At 39.3% G+C, this 20,199-nt stretch overlaps 2 protein-coding genes across 5 annotated transcripts in view; one reads left to right on the forward strand and one right to left on the reverse strand.

Moving 5' to 3' along the window:
- LOC129443267 (E3 ubiquitin/ISG15 ligase TRIM25) overlaps positions 1 to 20,199 on the forward strand; it is a 26,655-nt gene continuing 6,456 nt past the window's right edge. Inside the window, exons 1-7 of one of the 4 annotated variants that reach the window (XM_073857855.1) lie at positions 1 to 1,122; positions 1,315 to 1,410; positions 1,496 to 1,729; positions 1,900 to 2,053; positions 2,217 to 2,253; positions 4,589 to 4,598; positions 9,527 to 12,456. In XM_073857855.1, the coding sequence (XP_073713956.1) occupies positions 532 to 1,122; positions 1,315 to 1,410; positions 1,496 to 1,729; positions 1,900 to 2,053; positions 2,217 to 2,253; positions 4,589 to 4,598; positions 9,527 to 10,051 (1,647 nt within the window). In that variant the 5' untranslated portion in view covers positions 1 to 531 and the 3' untranslated portion in view covers positions 10,052 to 12,456. Of the gene's footprint in view, positions 1,123 to 1,314; positions 1,411 to 1,495; positions 1,730 to 1,899; positions 2,054 to 2,216; positions 2,265 to 4,588; positions 4,599 to 6,639; positions 6,652 to 9,526; positions 12,457 to 20,199 lie in introns of those variants that run through there. The other 3 variants (XM_073857848.1, XM_073857839.1, XM_073857832.1) reach the window with 3 other exon arrangements.
- The window catches only part of LOC141351225 (protein strawberry notch homolog 2-like), a 25,045-nt gene continuing 17,479 nt past the window's right edge, over positions 12,634 to 20,199 (reverse strand). Inside the window, exons 16-23 of the mRNA XM_073857826.1 lie at positions 20,003 to 20,074; positions 18,595 to 18,738; positions 18,371 to 18,465; positions 18,120 to 18,219; positions 17,862 to 17,986; positions 16,238 to 16,314; positions 15,872 to 16,062; positions 12,634 to 15,725 (exon numbers count right to left, since the gene is read on the reverse strand). Coding sequence (XP_073713927.1) covers positions 14,473 to 15,725; positions 15,872 to 16,062; positions 16,238 to 16,314; positions 17,862 to 17,986; positions 18,120 to 18,219; positions 18,371 to 18,465; positions 18,595 to 18,738; positions 20,003 to 20,074 — 2,057 coding nt within the window. The 3' untranslated portion in view covers positions 12,634 to 14,472. The remainder of the gene's footprint in view (positions 15,726 to 15,871; positions 16,063 to 16,237; positions 16,315 to 17,861; positions 17,987 to 18,119; positions 18,220 to 18,370; positions 18,466 to 18,594; positions 18,739 to 20,002; positions 20,075 to 20,199) is intronic.

A 20,199-nucleotide genomic window follows, 5' to 3' on the forward strand; every position in this document is an offset into this window, starting at 1 on the left:
TCACTTCTGACGCTGCACAGGTCCTTGGGTTGACAGGTATTGTTTATGTGATTGTTGCACATTAGGAAAATAAAGAACGTTCATTTTATAAGTCTACAGATAAACATTTTCGCTGCCGCGGCACATTATAAAACTAGCCCCCCCAAAAAACCGCAACCGGCAGCTCCGAAATTTTTCCCGCAATTGTATTTCCAAAATAGCCCAATTTGGCGGGAAACCACAAACCTGGCAACATTGAAGGGAGGAAGCGAAAGCGAAGCTCATCACTTCCTTTTATAGCGCTAAGGCTGATGGGATTTGTAGTTCCCAAAACTCATTCCGTCACATATGTTATCATTATATGTCAGGGAAACCATGAGATACACATTAAAGTACATAGTATCAGTAACAATTTGAAGGAAAACACAGTGAGAATTAGTTAAAATCGATTTCAGAATCTTTGGAACGATATGCCTGAGTTTCTCAAACACGGAAACATTTGAGAAACTGAAGAGTTTTTGAACGCGTGACTGTATTTGTGCAGTTAGTAAAATGGCGGAAGCGACTCTTTTAGTGTCTCAGGATCAGTTCATCTGTTCAATCTGTCTGGATTTACTGAAGGATCCAGTGACCATTCCCTGTGGACACAGTTACTGTATGAGCTGTATTACAAACTGCTGGAATCAAGATGATCAGAGAGGAGTTTATAGCTGCCCTCAATGCAGACAGACCTTCAATACAAGACCTGATTTATATAAAAATGTGGTGTTTGCTCAGATGGTGGAGATGCTGAAGAAGACAAAACTTCAGACTGATCGATCTGCTCTCAGTTCTGCTGGACCTGAAGATGTGAAGTGTGACGTCTGTACTGAGAGAAAATACAAAGCTATCAAGTCCTGTCTGGTGTGTCTTGAATCTTACTGTCAAACTCACTTTGAACAACATGAAGCTTTTCACAGAGAAAAGAAACACAAAGTGATTGATGTGACAGGAAGACTTCAGGAGATGATCTGCTCTCAACATGACAAACTCATCGAGGTTTACTGTCGCACTGATCAGAGATGTATTTGTTTGCTTTGTTTGGTGGATGAACATAAAAATCACGACACTGTATCAGCTGCAGCAGAGAGAACTGAGAAACAGGTATGAACAAATATATGAAATATAAATATAAAGCAGAAGTGAAGCGACTGCTTAGTGCCGCGTGGCCACATGAGGGCGCACAAGAGCAGAAGAAATGACAGCTTGACTGTAAAACAATAAATTAGTTTAGAAGATTACTCACTCAAACCTTACCTGACCAGTTGAGTTATCTGTTGTGAATCTGTTGAACAGAGATTACTGGAGGACAAGCAGAGAAATCTCCATCAGAGAATCCAGGAGAAAGAGAAGAAGCTTCAGGATCTAAGAGAGTCTGTGAAGATTCACACGGTGAGTTTTGATCAATAGAGAAACATAAATACTGGAAGAAGTGTTTGAGATTGAGTTGAATGTTTCTCTCTGTGTGTGTTAACAGATCTCTGCACAGACAGCAGTGGACGACACCGAGAGGATCTTTACTCAACTGATCCGATCCATTGAGAGAAGACGATCTGAGGTGATACAACTGATCAGAGATCAGGAAAAGACTGCAGTGAGTCGAGCTGAAGATCTCTTGAAGAAACTGAAGCAGGAGATTGATGATCTGAGGAGGAGAAATGATGAGATGGAGAAACTTTCACAAACAAAAGATCACATCAGTTTCCTTCAGGTAACTCAACACTGTACACTACAACATACATTACAAGAAATACATCTTGACTTTAATCTGATAGGATTGAGTTTTATTCATGTCAATAGATGAAAAGATCACGTCTAAATCAACACAAATCTGATTGTTGTGTATTGTAGGTTTGATGTTTTTGTGTTGTGTTCATGTAGAGTTTTCAGTCTCTCTCTTCATCTTCTGGATCTTCAGACAACATCACTGTCTCTTCTCTTCCATCTTTTGATGATGTGATGAAATCTGTCACTAAACTGAAAGAAAAGATGGAGGATTTTTGTAAAGAAGAGATTGAAAAGATATCTGAGAAAGGTAAAGAAACATCTCAAACTAAGACTGTGATTTACTCTCAGAAATGAGTCTTACAGTAACATCAAATATAACAGAAGAAATACAGAGCAGATTAAAATGATGATGATTTTATATGAGATTTAATCTGATGATGTCACCTAATTTTCTTTTGTTTAATTTTTAGAAATGATTCCCACCGATGAACCCAAGATCAGAGAGGAGTTCCTAAAGTGTAAGACACATTTTATTAGGGGTCAAGGCAAGCCCAGAATGGGCGAAGACCCCTATTGTATCTGTTAGTTTTCTTATTATTATTCTTCTCTTCTCTTTTTCTTTTTCTTCCGCCATTGCGTCTATGGCAGGCAGCCCATAGCAAGCTTACATAGGAAAGTTATGAAATTTTGCACACTGATATAGGTCAGTCCAAAAAGTTTCCACAGCAAATTTGGAGTTTCTATTTTAAACCCGCTAGCACCACCAACAGTCCAAAGTTGCACTTATGCTTTTGCTTATAACTTCTGACCTGTAAGTCCTAAACATGAAATTCTTTTCATTTTGAATTATTCCTAAAACATTCTTTTGTGAACTTGTCCTAGAGCTTTTGCATGATTGCCACGAGAAGCGGTATGTAGCATCTAGAGACACTCACGGCAAAAAGTTATTAAAAGAATTTCGATAAACCAAAACGTTATCGTATAGCGCGTCAACAGTCGCCTAGTGGTCAGACAAATGTATTACATGCCTATAACTTTGGCTGCGGTCAATGTATTTTCACAGGACTTGTTTCCTTGGAGTTTTGAATAGTTGCCAAGTCCAACAATACCAAACATGGTTTTGGTAAGGATTTGCCTTACGGTTAGCCCTGTGCATCAAAATAGCGCTTTAAAAACAAACGCGAATATCTCCGCAAACGTTATTCTGATCGACTCGAAAACGTCATAGGAAGAGCAATGCATTACCTTTTGAACAAAAACCTCTATTCGAGCTATATTAAAATTTTCATCAGAAATGGCAGAAATTTGCGAAAAACTAAAAATTACCTTTAAATTTTTGTGTTTATTACACATAAATGGTTATAACTTCGCTATCAAAAAAACTGGTATGCCTGCACCACTAGTTGGCCTTATAATTGAACAAAACCTTTCATATCAAGCAAGCCCTATGGCAGTGGTCTTCACTATTTTTTTCAAATGTTATATCCAGTCATAAATAGCATGTCTGCGTATCAATCTGTCAATCTGTTGCAATGCAATAAATACAAGGGAAAATCATTCTTTATCATTTACCAGTCAAATTTGTAACTGAGACAATATGATTTTCCTTAATGACAAAAACAGGATTTTTCTTATAATATGTTTATGCAGTGCCCCCAAACCACCAGGGGGCCACCTTTCTCGTAATTTCATGCGGCGCTGCACAGAACGGTTGGCGAGTGACATTGTGCCGCGAAAGCATAACAAGCAGTCTGATCTCACGGTACTTTGATGTCATATGACGATCGCTCTGGGCAAGCGCTGCATGCGATTGAACACGCTTATCGACGTGCATCTTGATCTAATAGGTATGGTCTTTCTAACAAAGTTGGAGTCCGAGGCAGAAAAGACAGAAAAAGCGCATGCCTGCATGACCATATCACTGTATGATTTACTGCCATACGAGCCAAAAAATGTTCAACCAATCATAGATTTCGGTCCGAACGGACGTTTCCTTTTTTTGTCCCTCATACGTAAGCGTAATTTGAATGCCACCATGCAGTGAGTCCACGTAGACACCATACGTCATCGGCGCGTTAACATGCGCTCACCTCCTCTCTGTAAACAGCGAGAACAGCAAACTTTTCTGCTGAATTGACCACCTGTACAGGAGCCACAAAACTAAAGACATATTTTATAACAACAACAGCAAAAACTGCCTGGATCAGCAAAGATCAAAAACCCGAATTAACATCTTTACTGCTTTACCACGAGATGAAACAGCTGCAGGAGGCAAAGGGTCTGAAAGGGTCATTAAACTGTTTATTTTGGTAAGGTAGGTACGCGATATGTTTGTATTGAGATGGATTCAGATATTCTTCTTTGATGAAACATTGTGTTGCTTATGAAATTTGTGTTCGTTTACGGATTAGCGTAACAATATAGTTACTACTTCTACACAACTGAACGTGTGCTTAACCTCTGCTCACCTCTTGCTTTTGAAACGCATATAGAAGCTACGGTAGCTGCCACCAGACAAACATGTCATCGTCGGAGACAACTTAGTAAAAAAATTTGTCCGTTAAGGGCTTCTGTAGAAACATGGCTGCACAAAATGGCGACTTCCATGTAAGGGGACCCTCTGTGTATGTAGATAAAAAAGGTCTCGTTCTAAGGTAATAAACACATAACGGTTCGTTATGAAAGGTCTTTATACACCCCTGATCATATAGTTTTGTATATTATTTTGCATTTCTGTCAAGAGATCCTTCTAAAAATTACACACTGCACCTTTAAACTTATTCTGATGTAACCAGTTGTTTGTTGGTTATTTTGGAAATGTTATTCACTTTGTACTGCAAAGTTTTCTCACTGCTGAATGAGACATGAGATGTGAACGTCTGATCTGTGCGTGTTCATGTGTTTTGAAAGAGGCGTGACTTTGGATGGCGATTTGACTTGAGGGTGGGATCGAGATTTCATTGCTAGGCGACTACCGTTAGCATTTTTCAAAATGTGAATACCTACCTTTGTCTTGTTGTAACATGTTGTGACCACTGATCTATATAAATGACTGGATTGCGCATGACGTCACACTTGTGAGGCCACCGCGCCGCCATGTTGGTATACCCAAACGTTCTATTAAATCAATGGACGTTGTCAGATTTTAATGATAAAACATCACTTTACTCGTCTTCGTTTTTATATGTGAAGTTACCCTGTACATTATTACAACACAAACGTCCAAAGCATGTAAATAGTTATTTACTGAAAGTTGTACATTTCGCGTTATTATACATTCATCTTCATTACAGTATCAGATCAGCAGACAGACCGCAGCATATTTAGTATAATGACAAACGTGCTCATTCTGAATTCTAAATAAATAATCATGCTTTGTACCGTATGTGCATGCAATAATTTGCTAGTTTTGTAATTATGTTATCTAAACTTACAAGTTACCTAAACTTATTTAGAGAAATAACGCTGACCGTCACCGTGTAGCTGAATGTAAAAAAAACTTTATTTATACCCGTGTCATTAACAAATGAAACAGACACACTCACATTAACGGTTTTTTGTAAATCCATTATCCTGCCCGATTAAAACATAAACATTGCAAATAACACCAGAATTAACAAATAATTAACGTACACATGTCCTTAAAATTAACCTTAACTGATACGGGGGGTAAATTTTGATCATGATTTTGAATGGAAGTCAATGACGCTCTCTGCCGGTTGGGTATACCAAGATGGCGGCTCGAACTCTGCGCTGGCTTCACCTCACGCAGTTACGTCAAGCGTTCTATGCGCAATCCAGTCATTTATATAGATCAGTGGTTGTGACCCATGTTTTGCTACTGCAAACATCACTCACATGTCCTTCAGTGCTCTAATGATTGTCAATAACAGAAGGACGATTGCAGTAGACAAGAACATAGATTATTTTTGTTGATTACTTTTGTGTTTTGTCATCTAAAATCATTAGGTTTACCTAGGTTCTTTAGTCTGCTTATCCAAACTCAACTTTACATCCTTCTGTGCCCTTTTCGGCTTGACCCCGGTATTGCTGCTTGCAGCTATATTTATTATTATTATTATTTCTCATTAATTACATTAAGATCATATAATACACTAACACATTATCTGCACTGTAAAAATACTTTGCTGCCTTAAATTTTTTTGTTGAATTATCTGGGATTTACAAGTCATTTCAACTTACTATTATTTATCTTGACTAGAGATGAGTTGTATAACTACAGGTGAGTTGTTATAACTTATAAAACTAAGTTGACTTTTTTCAACTATATTTTATAAGTTGTGACAACTCATCTCTTTTGACATGACTTGTAAATTTGAGTTGATTTAACAAAAAATGTTAAGGCAGCAAAGTATTTTTTACAGTGTGATAATATTCACTTCAGATAGACTTCATTATAAAATCTTAAAGGAAAAGTTCACCAAAAAAATAAGAATGATCCTCATGTCACTCTTACTTCAGTTGAACTGAGTTATATTAAATAATATCCTGACTCTTCTTCATGCATTTAATTATTCATTTTTGAAGCTCCATAAAGTTCATCCATCCATCATAAAATGAACCCATATGACTCCAGTAGATTAATAAATGTCTTCTAAAGTGACACAATAGGTTTGTGAAATAAAAACATTCATATTTGGAGTTTATTTAGAGATCGGTACATCATGTATTAATGTGTGTAAAGAACTACAATTCAATGTGCTGCCATATTGTCCACCATTATTGTAGTTATTTATGTAAGGAAACATCATTACCATGAACGGTGTGTGGTTTGCATCAATCTTTAGGTCCGTGTCAAAGTACATTACATTAAATTTATCAAACACTTTCATCCAAAGCGACTTATAAAAGTAAGGAACACAACAAACACAGATCCACATGAATGTCAGAACTCTCATTGGTCAGTGTAATGTTCACTGTCCTGACTTTATCTCACTTCACACGTACATCAATAAACCTTCATGATGACCCTGATGATGCTTCACTGCTTGTTCTTGTTTGCATCACTTTTGTGCACTTCAAACTACTGCATACCTGAAACACCAAACAAGTCTTGAGGTTTTGTGATCCAGTCGTCTATCATAACTATTTTCCTCTTGTCAGAGTCGTTCAGATCTTTTCTTCTTCTAACAGATGAAACTGAAGAACTGACTGTTGACTTGTTGTCTAAATTATCTGACTGTAATAATATAATTAATGTTGTTCACGTCATCTCTTTAAATGATCAGTGTATATACACTAACCTGACCTTTACACTCAAATTAATTCAATTCAATTTTATTTATATAGTGCTTTTCACAATTGTTAATTGCTGCAAAGCAGCTTTACATGACTAGATGTAGGGAAGAACACAGAAAATCAATAGATAATATAAGAAGTAGAATATTGCGGCTAAGGCTATAAGCGAGCGTATAATAATGTAACGTATGTAAAGTGATAAGTTAAGCCAAAGTTGGCTGACTCTCCCTGGGACGCAAAAACCCCCTAGGAGAAAACCCAGTGGGAAAAACTCCTAGAAGGACAAAAAACCCTTGGGAGAAATTAATATATATATATATATATATATTAGGGATGCACCGAATCCAGATTTTTTAGGTTCGGCCGAATCCCGAATCCACCGTTTAAGATTCGGCCGAATCCGAAACCGAATACCGAATCCTACTCGCATCCTTATTCCAACACAGTAAAACACATTAATGAAGTAAAAAACGTCCACAGCAGTGTATTTTTCATTTTATTTAATTTTAACTGTACATTATGCCAGGATGACAAGTTGGAAAAACTATTTTGACAATTACCATAAGCCTATGCATAATGAAAGCGATGCGTTGCGACACGCTCGTTTTTCCAATAAGCAAGCAGCTCCGCGCTGAAAACTATATTTAACTTTGAGTGAGAAGCTCCGCTCGTCAATGTCACAGTCTTCACACGGCCGTCCAATTACAGTGGAGGAGGGGCGGGACATTACCACAGCAACCAACCGGCTCACAGCTGAAGCATTACACCTACCAAGCGATCGGCTGAAAAACAGCTGGCATTTGGGGTCCTCAAGGCGTTTTCAGCCGTGTTTAAAAGTTTTGGTGTGTCCAGCTGACCGAAAGAAAAAGCTAATCTCCACGTCAGCACCCGATGTGTGTAATCAACGGCTGCGTGACGTCGACCAGCGTAGCGCAAGCCTAGGGTTCGGTTCGGTGGAAAAAAAATCTAGGATTCGGCCGAACCCGAACCCCGCCAAAAAGCCCAGTATTCGGCCGAATCCGAAACCGAATCCTGGATTCGGTGCATCCCTAATATATATATATATAGCGTAGGGGCCGTTCGCATGTAATGCAAGTGTCATACATTATAGTGGTTTAAGGGGGTTTTCACACCTGCCTTGTTTAGTTCGATTGAATCGTACCAGAGTTCGATTGCTCAGTTGGTGCAGTTCGTTTGGGCAGGTGAGAATGCAGCAATCGAACTCTGGTGCGCACCAAAAGTGAACCAAACAAGCCGACCGAGACCAGCTTGCAGAGGTGGTCTCGGTACACTTTCAAACGAACTCTAGAGCGGTTCATTTGTGATGAGAACACGATCCGAGATCGAACCGACCTAACTGCAAAAGTATTGCGCATTTTGGACGAAACCAGCTGCCGTAGTCAACTGCGCAGTGCATTATCGGATGAGGAAGTGTTTGTTGACCGCTTCTATTAGCAATATTAGCACAATGACAAATCGCGGACATACCTGGAGTTGCAAGAAGGTGCGGGCGGAGCCTCGGAAATTTTTTGTCTTCGCCGTTTGTAGTGCATTAAACCGTTGTTTTCAAGCTGCATCCGCGATTCATTCTGAAAATGAACAGTTTGTCTAGAGTGCTGTATACAAACTATGTATAACAACCAAGGAGACATAATTACAGCGCGCAGCCGTCTGTCCATGGTGTCTGCTGTATTATCCTTCTTTTGTTTACTTCCGGGGGTACTGTTGGAATTTGCCGCACGTTGATTCTGACCAATCGTGAAGCCGTTTAGGAAATACGTTCAAATACATGTGGCCAATGAGTGATGTTGATCTTATCACATGACAGAATTTTGGTTCGTTTCAATTGGTGCGGATTAGAGCAATCAGTGTGGTGGGAAATGGAACCAAATCTGCTAAAAAAGTTACAATGTATCATTTTTTGCTTTTGGTCCGGACCAAATGAACCGAATTACAGATGTGAAAACGCCCTAATATTCACTCGGTTCCAGACAGGCTAACTATTGCGGCAATAGTATATTACCCATATGAGGTATGTGAGTGCTTTGTTCTAGACAAAATAACTACTGCGGGAAAAGTACATTTACTGGACATTTTATGTGAATGAAAGAAGAATGTTTTAAGTTTAGATTTAAATTGATCGACTGTGTCTGATACTCGAACATTATTTGGTAAATCATTCCAGAGCTTAGGGGCTAAGTAGGAAAAGGATCCACCACCTTTAGACACTTTTGATATTCTAGGGATAATTAAGTGACCAGAATTTTGTGATCGTAGTGTATGTGGTGGATTGTATACTGATAGTAGTTCTTTAATATACGAGGGCGCTAGGCCATTTAAGGCTTTGTAGGTGATTAGTAATATTTTAAATTGTATGCGATACTTAACTGGTAGCCAGTGTAAAGATGCCAGAATTGGACTTATGTGGTCATACTTTTTAGATCGAGTAAGCAAATATTACAAATATTATAAATATTATAAACTAATGTCCATTAAAATATGATGTTTTTATCTTCCTCAGATTTCAGTTTTTTTCTCTCTGGATCCAAACACAGCATGTGGAGTTATCTGTCTGTCTGAGGAGAACACAGCGGCTACAGGCACTGACACAGATCAGCCGTATCCTGATCATCCAGACAGATTTGATGGTTGGGTTCAGGTGTTGTGTAAAGAGAGTTTATGTGGACGCTGTTACTGGGAGATTGAATGGAGTGGTGATAAGGGTGTGTTTATATCAGTGTCATATAAAAGCATCAGCAGGAAGGGAGGTGGTAATGACGGTAGATTTGGACGTAATGATCAGTCCTGGAGTTTGTTCTGTTCTCCCTCTGAATGTTCATTCAGGCACAATAAGATAAAGACAGATCTCCCAGTAGTCTCCAGTAAAATAGGAGTTTATGTGGATCACAGTTCAGGATCTCTGTCCTTCTACAGCGTCTCTGACACAATGACCCTCATCCACAGAGTCAACACCACATTCACTGAACCTCTCTATCCTGGGTTTTACTTGTATAACAGCTCAACAGTGAAACTGTGTCATATATAACATTATAAATGATAAATGTTCACTAGTATATACAGTATACATAAGTGTCATCTAAACCTGTAAATGGGATAATTTAACAAATCAAAAGACAAATGTCATGGAGTGACTTAAACCAGCGGAACCAAAATGGCGGAAATAGGACCCTTTTAACTGTAACACCAGGCCGGTTCTGGCCATCTCCGGGCAAACAAATTAAGCGTTATTTGGATCAGGTGTGCTTAATAAATGTGGCGATTGGTGATTGGGCATTGTAAGGAAGAGGAGGCACATAAATAGGGCGTCAGGAAATTAAAAGGGTGAAGTATATTCCAGCGAAGTGCTGTGGCCAAGACGGAAGTGTTTGGCGTGGTTGAAGAGACGTGTTGAGGCGGATATTGCAGACTGGGCAAAGCTAAAACAGAAGTTTGGGGCTGAAGAACCATGGAGTTAAGTGTTGAAACATTCCCTTTGAAGTATTTGTGTTGACATGTGCTATTTACCTTGAAGAGCTTGTGTACATTGAGAAAGCACCGGAAACGCCTTGAGAAGAGGAAGGAACGGAGAAATCGTTGCACTATCGACCTTGGATACCCCAGCCATCTGGAAGAGAGGGGGAAGTATTCAGTGTCAGCAAACCCCTGAGTAATGTTGGAATTGTTGCCTTGCCAATGACATCGTTGCTAATATTGTATCCCAGTGTGTGTCCTGTGTGTTCGATCAGTGTGTGAGCGGCCCTACCCGTGATAAGGATCGGTGGGTGAGCCGGGACTGACCGAGAAGAAAAAGGAGTGGGTTTTGAAGGTCGTGGTCCCCACATTCTCATATCGTCGTCCTCTTCACCAGCCCTTCGACTATTCAGGACGATAGCCCCGACCCAACGTTGTGAGTCTGACCTTAATGCACCGTGTGTGGAGTGCGGTGGGTGAGTCTTTTGACATGTGTACACCTGAGAGTTTGTAGTGTTGTGCTGTGTCAGACATCACTTCCCCAGGCCGAAGAAAGAGCCCTGTCATAGGAATTAAATGATTAAAACAACGTGAAAGGAACTAAAAGCCTCGATGTACAATAAGGGAAATGCGACATTTAAGAGTGATGGATGATCCATATGGAATATATTCCGACAGTTAAGATACAATCTTGGAATTTTAAAGTCAAATATCTCCTTTTTACACCGCCGAGCAGGAGGCAGGGCAAACTGAAACAAAACTTTAAAGACACAAATATTATGTGTAAAACTAGGCTATATTTAAATGAAACCCATGAATTGAAAGGTCTACAAATAATCACCTTAACTCGAGTGATGTCAATAAAGTTTCCATGTTAGAATTTAGAAATATTAAAAACTTAAGCAAACGACAACATATATGTTTTCGTACCACTCACCATTGTAGCAGTCAGAGAATTTGGCCTTTGATAATTTAATGTTTATATGCTAATTAATTAAATAATGGGCGTTTACAAGGCGGAGTTCTAAGAGCATTCAGCTGCGCACAATTTTAAGATCACTTGTGATTTATAAACCGCACATCTGGAAAAGAGGCGTAAGCACGTTTTTTTTGTGCGTATGCTCCTTTTCTCTGAATCACACGTACAATCATTTCAGAAATGGTCTTAGATGAAATGTAGAATAGTTCCTACATCGCACTTTTATAAATGAGGCACCAGGTGTGCAGTTATCGAAACATTGAGCCTTGTATCATTTCTCAACCAATCAGAATAAAGCATTCACAGCCCCATGGTATAATTAAAAATAAAACATCAAAATTATGCATGTTATACAGTTTTTGTGTAAGAAGTAAAATCAGTTAACTGTACTCGTTGACTTCTAATGCTGTGTTTTTATCTAGAGATGATCTGTGAGAGCTGTCACTACAAGATGAGATTCTACTTTTTCTTATTTACTTGTATGATTTATTCAGATTACATAAAGACATATATAGACATAATACATACATGTGATTTTTTTCCTTTTTAATAAATTTGCAAAGATTTCAAACAAACACCTTTTGTGTTTTTATTATGGGGTATTTTTTGTAGAATTTTGAGGAAAATAATGCATTTAATCCATTTTGGACTTTTTTAGATGTAACCTACCAAAATAGTAAAGCACTGTGAATATTTTCCCAATGCACCATCCAGCAGATTATTAATAATATTTTAGGATTTATCAGTAATGAATCTTCCCTAGAAATCAAACCCATCACCCTTGAGCCAAAACTGTGTTTTTTTCAACCTGAACCTAGCATGAAGCATTAATAAAATATAAAACAAATACATATCAAGATATTTCTTCGGTGTTTGGTTAATTTACATTTAGGCATTTAGCAGATGCTTTTATCCAAAGCGACTTACAAAGATTAGGAATCAATAAAAGTGATGTTTCATAAGGAAGCAATAATACAAAAGGTGCTTATACCAAGATACAAGTTTTCACTAATTAAAACAATACCTGTTTTTTTAATTTTGTTAATTTAATGCCTATACAGCTTTCTAGTTATGTCCGGAGGTTTGGGGTTTTTATTGTTGTAGGACAACGAAGCCCCCAAACTCAAAGCGTTTGAGATCCACTGAGCTCCAGGAATCAATAAAATCACAATGACTGATACATTTGAACAAACTCTTAAAATTTTATTGTTTGTTAACAAAACTGATATTGCAGTACAATATATTCCTTCTGTTAAATGTAGAAAACGTTCAGAACGAGTCAAAAGGCACATTTGTTTACAATATTTACAGCTCCATCTAAACGTATAAATATTGAGATAAAACAAAGAAGCTGAAAGTAAAAAGTGCTGAACAGAAATCTAACTGGAAACAAGAACATAACATAATAAGATCAACATCAATAATAATACATCTGATCAGTAGCAGGTTTAATAAATGTTTAGTTAGTTATTATTAAAGTCTTTATTTGTCATTTCATTTCTTAACACCAACAGAAACTCAGAAACGTGAATCTGGCCAGTGAGAGATCTGAAGCGATGTTTCCTTCATGTGATATTGGCCTAAATCTCAAACTGATCGTATGTAAAAAACAGGAGATCTTGTGGTAATACTTAAATCTGCATTTAGTCTAGAATACGATAGTCAGGCCTTGTAAATACAGTAGTCAATATCACACGTCTCTCTATTCCTGAGATTAAACGCGAGCATGTGAAGACTGCACAGAAAACCTTTGGTGTGATGGGAATTAAAAGTCGAGAGAAATGAAAGATCGGAGTAAGACAGCAGCGCAGTCATTTTACTCACAGCCTCTCCTTCTGGATTTTTGGGAGCAGGAAAACAAAAATGAAGCCCTGACGAGACTAAAAGTGTTTGAACTTCTACACGTGATTATAACCAATTCTACCTCTACTAAAAATGTCCCTCGGATATAAATAGCAACAATAATAATAATAATAATACAGCAATATCAAAGACATCAACACATCTGCTTTCATTCCAACTACATGAGAATACAAGACCAAAAGAAAAACAAACATTGACCTCATACAGGTGATCTCTTACAAACAAACAAACAAACAAACACATTTTTCCCGGGTTATCTTAACAAATATAAGATTCTTAAAACACAAAAATATTACTGTCGACAGATATAAAGATAATCGCTTGAACCTCATGATCTGTGAGCCTCAAGTTGTTCATGGGGCAGCATTTTATTCATATATATTTATATTTATATATATACGCTCATACTGTATATATGAATATAATTCATTTGGTTTTTATTGCTAAGTCTCACTGCAGAAAGACGTGGAGGTCCAGTGGTTCAGAGAAGTCTCTTCACAATTTCTTAAGATCTCATAATAAATAATTTGGCTTCCAATTCCCCAAGATCCATCCTCAGTATAATATTTTATAAAATAACCATTAGTCTGGACAGTGATGAGTCTATACCATACCTGAGAAATTACACAGAGCCGAGCCGAAAGCACACAGGTGTACCGACGACACGTTTGCAGCCGATATATATATATCGTGAAAGATCCGTCTTTGTGTTCAGATTATTGAAATGCAGAAGATGAGGAGAAATATTCACAGGGTTTAGACAGCAGTTATGAAATCATACAGTCAGTACATGAAAATAAATAATATAGCACTACTCTGTTTAGAGAAATACACACACATACACAAAAGATCAAGGCACTGATGAACAGAAGAGGCAGACGAACCTCCTCTGATAGGAAACAACAGGAAACATCACGGCGTGTGGAGACATCTGAATAAATAAACATTTACTTTACCTTTCTTTCCGCTGTGAAACAGTCCTATCGCTTTAAATAAGACACACAGCTGTCTTTACTGAACGTCTGCAAACCAAAACTTTCCCAGAGCTAGCTTATGGACTGAGAATGACATGAAAAAAACAAACAGACCCTCATAAACCCAAATAACACATGATGATGATGATGAAGAACGTCTGAATGCCAGAAATTAAACCTCTAGGTGGCGTCCCAGTCCACCGATCTGAACTGAATGACGGACTGACGGTGATCCGAGGGGCCTCCGTGGATCATGTGATCCAGCGTCTCACGCGCGTCCAGGGCGTCCATACTGCAGTGGCCGTTGGGCAACATAAGATGCGACTGTTCGGATGAAGACGGCGTGAAGTGCGAGGAGGAGGAGCTAGAGTCTGACATCGAGGAGTTTAGAGGAACAGAAGTGAAAAGGGAGGAAGAAAAAGGCAGAGGAGGGGTGGAGGACGACGACGGGGCTTGTGAGGCGAACGGGTACTGCGGCGAAGGGCAACCGAAGTCCAAAGAGTCAAAATCGAAGCCATTGCTCTGATTGGCTCCTCTTTCAGGAGCAGACTGACTGTTGACCGCGTGTGACTGCGAGAGTTGCGGCTGCAGAGATCTGCCTGAAGGAAGCTGCGCGTGTTGTTCGCTCCTGTGCGACTGCATCGGTCGTTTTAACCCCAGCGCGTGTGTGCCAAGTGAGTGTGAGGTGTTTGTCAGCATGTTTGCGTGTGTAGTACTCTGCTGTAGGCGTGTAGATTGTGACGGCGCACCGGATCGCTGCCGAATCTGTGCGAGACGTTGCATCATGAGCGACATCTCCTGCCCTCCGTGTCGCTGCGACAGAAGCGCGCCGTAACTTGTCGAGCCCTGAACGCTCTGCTGCGAATGCTGTTGGGTCAACACACCTAGCGCAGAATGACTCTGCTTTAGCGTCTGAACGTGCTGCTGCTGCGCCGGCGGCTGTCTCAACACACCGAGTGCACCGTGAGACGACGATGATATCCGCATGTTTGGGTTCACTGCCGCTGGCCTGTGCCTCTCTAGAGAAATGAGTTCTTCCAGGTCAAAAGTCTCCGGAGCAACCACAGAAGGACGTCCTTTCCCGCCCGCGATCCCTCCGTTCAGGCACACGCCGTTCAGGCTGATCCCTGCGTCTGACCTGGGGGTTTTAATGTCTGGGGACGGGCACGGGCTGATGGTCAGATCCAAGACCTCACTGATGGACTCGTTCTTTGGCAGCTGTATCGGTGGCAGGCGTGATTGTGTGTAAAGAAGTTGTTTTGAAAGGGACTGGGACGGGTTGGCGTATAGTTTTCGGGCGTTGATCATCTGCTGCCGAAGACGCACCTCATTAGCTAACCGTTCTCTCTCCCTGCGCGCTTTCTTTACTTCCTCGTCCATCCGAGAGAGCTCGGCACGCACGCGGGACACACAGTTCTCTGGGATCTTTATACCTAAGAGAGACACACAAGACTCTTAGTGTTGGGTATAACACGTATGTTTGATTTTAACACAAAATGTAAGAAATGGAAGATCATACATCAGTACTTTATCTTGACCATGTGCTCTCTAGATATCAGCATTAATCTCTGAAACCTACCGACTTGTTTGCTGTTCTGTTTTGTTTTGAGTCGTACAATCTGCAGGATGCTGGAGTTGGTGACGTCAGAGACGATGTCAGAAACTCGCTTCCAAACCCTCAGCAGAGCGCCACACAACATGTGATACTGTCTGAGACGCATCCCCAAGAAACACTCCTGACCCTGCTCGATCTGTTTACACTTACCCTTCCTACAATAAACACACAGATCATTCAATGCATCAGTCGGACACATACATTTCTACAACAAACCTCTGAACACAACTAGCTGTAGAGAGGGTTTGTACTGCAATGTATGCAATGAAAACATTTATTTCTGAAGACATATTTATTCCCACATGCACACAAACACACAGAAGATCTCACCAGTTGGCGTGGCTGCAGTTAGTGAAAGAAAAGACAAACTGACTCTCCCAATAATGTTTGGCTTCATCAGGCGTCACCTTTAAGACAAAGAGAGAGAGAAACAGCACAACATCTGTGTTACTGACACATTTCCCATCAGCCACTAGATGTCACTGCACAATAACTGAGTACAACTACACATCGACAGCATCTTATGGCACTTTTCCATTGCATAGTACCCCATGGTTTAGTTTAGTTTGAGTCGGGTCAGCTCACCTCACTTTGACGTGGTTAGCTTTTCCATCGAGTTTAGTATCACTTCGCAGTGGGAGGGATTATAGGCGTGTCGTTATATTTGCGCCGCCTACTGCTGTGACATCATACAAGTGAGAGCGTCCTTGTACATTCCCATACATTTATTTATTTCTCAGTCCACCACAAATTCTAAATTGACCACCACAAATAAATGTTTGCACATCGTGTTTATCACTAACGTTACCTCTGTCTCACATGACAGTTTCTGTTCAAACACATGTGGCGTCAGTCGAGGTGCTCCGCTAAGCCTCATTTAAGTTGCATTTAAGCATATATAATGCGGACGTGCTCATCGCAAATGTTCCACCACAAACTGCAAGTCTGGAAAAACTGTTATGGTGTTCCTGATTCTTAACCTGTGGATGTTTGGGAACTTATAGCAGAGCACAGATGACAACATGTTTGCTCGAGACAGCGCAAGCTAGCAGTAAGCTAAAGCTAATCTTTTACATTATAGAGATTACATTATAGAGATGACGCTGATGACAATTCTCTCAGACCAATCAGTGATCTACGCTGTTTTCATGTCACGTTTGGTATCAGCTCGGGTCGCTTGGAACCCCAAATGAGGTGGTACTAAAAAAGTATCGGGTACTACGTACTGCACCCAGTGAAAAAGCCCCCAAAAGTAAGCAGACCCGACCCAAACTAAACCAAACCGTGGGGTACTATGTAATGGAAAAGCATCATTATACAACAGTGTTAACAAAATACTTCACCGAAGATCAGATCTATCAAACTAACAAAAATAGATGAAAATGACATTTAAACAGACACAACATCATATCAGTTCTTGTACAAATTGTGTATAATTATGTCAAATTCAAACTGCACGATTTTAGCCCTGATTTTGACTCGCCGTCAGGTTTTGAAAAATCATTGACGAATTCCCGAAATCACAGGGAAATCGCTTCTCGTTCACACGAGTTTTTCTTTATCATGGAGAGGATAATGCCATTATCCACCATTATTATCTTATCTTATCTTATATAGACATACAGGATGTTTTGTTGCTGAGCTCAGCAGTTTTTTTTTGTCAGAATGAACTAGGGCTTTAACGATTTATCGTGCAAATGCGTTTTTTCTCAATGAATAAATTTGAATGAATTACAGTGAAATCCCGGCCCATCCAAAAGCCAGGGGGCGCTCTCGTGCAGAAACACCCTTTGTGCCACAGAAGAAGTAGTATTACAAATGCTATTCCAGGAAATGTCTAGAGGAATATTTATATCGCTGTTCTTCAAATTGTTTCAGGTATTTTCATGATAATAAAGAATAATGATTTAATATGTGTTGTATTTTGCATCAGATTGTCTGTCTGTCATCTTACCTTGTAGTATCTCAGGAGGAGGTTGTCTAGATTCTCAGGATGGGCCTGTTTACCGATGTTGGGTTTATATAGGATGAGGTTTCGTCCACGACCCTGTTCGGCAAGCAGGACACACGGCTGGCTCCCACGTAACTAAAGACAGACACATACATACATTAAGAGTATTAAAATAAACAGGAGTGATGGTGACAGGTCATTTTAACCTCCTGCCTTTCAAACACTAAACATAAAAGCAGGTATATCCTGTCAGATGTGTGTCACGTAACTTATTTGAAAGATAAAACCCTTCATAATCTCCAGCCAGTTTCTCAGCTTTACTGCAGGCCTCATCCCAGGGCATTCCCCGATCCACACTGATCTATAAACAACATCAAGACGTTTCACAAAGAAAAACTCAAACCATTTCATTCCCAGACCAGCGTTTGTGTTTTGACAATCACCTAAAACAGTAGTAATAAAAAATGAGCTAGCATTAGTGATAGACTAGAAATAAAGGACCAGTGATGTACCTTATATAGGATCACCTGACCCTCCTGAGGGTTACCCGGGGTCAGAAACTTCTCTTGGGTTTCCTCGTGAATCTCATCATTACCAGGAGCGAGATCTGATCACACAAAACATCTCAGACTCACATACACACACTTTCATCTCTGCTATGACAACACATCAGATACATAATGATAACACATTGACAACACACATAAATAATTACAGCACTCGCTCAGGTCCTTACCCAGTATTCCCATGTCATATTTTCCCTCTTTTTTGTCCTTGTTGATGAGATAGTCAAAGTTGTCAGAGAAGTATTGAAACAGAAAGTTTTGCTTATGGACCTCCAAACCCAAAATCCGGTTCATAAATTTGGTGATGGTGCAGTCTGTGACAGAAGTACTCAGTCAATGAAACAATAAACAAGCATTTCATTTCAATTAATCAAACTAACACAACCACATCTCAGAAAAATGTTAACAGTGTGACAGTAGGGTTTCCAAAATAACAATCATTTTCCACAGGCCCGGCGCCACAAGGGGGCAAAAGGGGGCCCCCTCAGATCTGATTTGTGCCCCCTCTGTTTTATTTTTGTATTCATGGTTACAAATAAAATTTTCATCCTTTTGAGTTAAATAATAATTTAACCTTATCCCCATATTGCATTTAGAATGTTCAGTGACGTGACATTACTGCCAGATTCAAACCTCTTTCGCGTTGGTTGACGCTGAACCAGACGGATGAGCTCAGCGCTGTCATATAGCAACGCTATGCAGTGTTTTCAACCTCATAATGTTTATTTTAGATTTCAGACATTTAAATACACATAAGCACTGGTAAAACTATAGCCTATAGTGTAAAATACACCCTGATGTCTGTGGAAGCAGCAATAAAAATCTAAATAAGATGATAATTTGCAAATAATAAATACAATGTATTTTTAAATAATAATAATTTGCCGACGTTATTCATATCAGACAAACACAGTGGAAGTAACTGTAAAGTTTACTCTATTGTTATAATGATACCTGTTTGAAAGACGAGGATGCGCACCTGTCAAGCAGCTATTACATAACAGAGCGAGCGAGGCCAGAGATGAATGTGCTCTTAAACAGGAATTAATATATGGAATAATTTGTGCATCTTTGAATAACTGTAAGAATACATTTCCTTTAAATCTGCTGATTTAATCCATTCATGTCCAGTCCTGACCACAGGCTAGAGATTTTAAACATCCTTAATCCACACTTACTAGTCTATCAAATAATATCTCATGATCTATCATCATTAGTGAATTTCTGGTTACCTGTGCTGTGCAGTTGCATATGGAGTGTTTTATGGACAGCTGCATTTAAAAATATGCCTTTCAAAGCGAGATCTCAGTGTATCATTGATGGTATAAAGTTAAGCCCCCTCAACAACTTCACATGCCCCCTCAGTCATTTCATCCTGCAGCTGGGCCTGATTTTCAAACTTAATTTTCTCCAGAAACTGATGTTTAGCATACACATTTCAACACAGAGCTCAAAGTTATAAACAAACTGAACTTCCCACAATCATAAAACACAAGAAATAAAATCAAGACAACAAACTTATAAATGTGCCAAATCTAATTCAAGACTGAAAACTGTGATTTGCTCCGAGACTTTTACCTTTTTCTGTGTTCAGACTGAGACGAGGTTCCTTACAGAAGATCCCAACATCGATCATACCTTTCTTCACATCTAACACACACACACACACACACAATAGATTTACAATTACAATAATTGTACAATATTTTTATATTATATAAGGTTTAAACTTCTGACAATCACTTAAGAAAAACTAGTGATGCACAAAAATTTGA

This window comes from Misgurnus anguillicaudatus, chromosome 2, assembly GCF_027580225.2.
Source record: "Misgurnus anguillicaudatus chromosome 2, ASM2758022v2, whole genome shotgun sequence".
NCBI classification, from domain to species: Eukaryota; Metazoa; Chordata; class Actinopteri; order Cypriniformes; family Cobitidae; genus Misgurnus; species Misgurnus anguillicaudatus.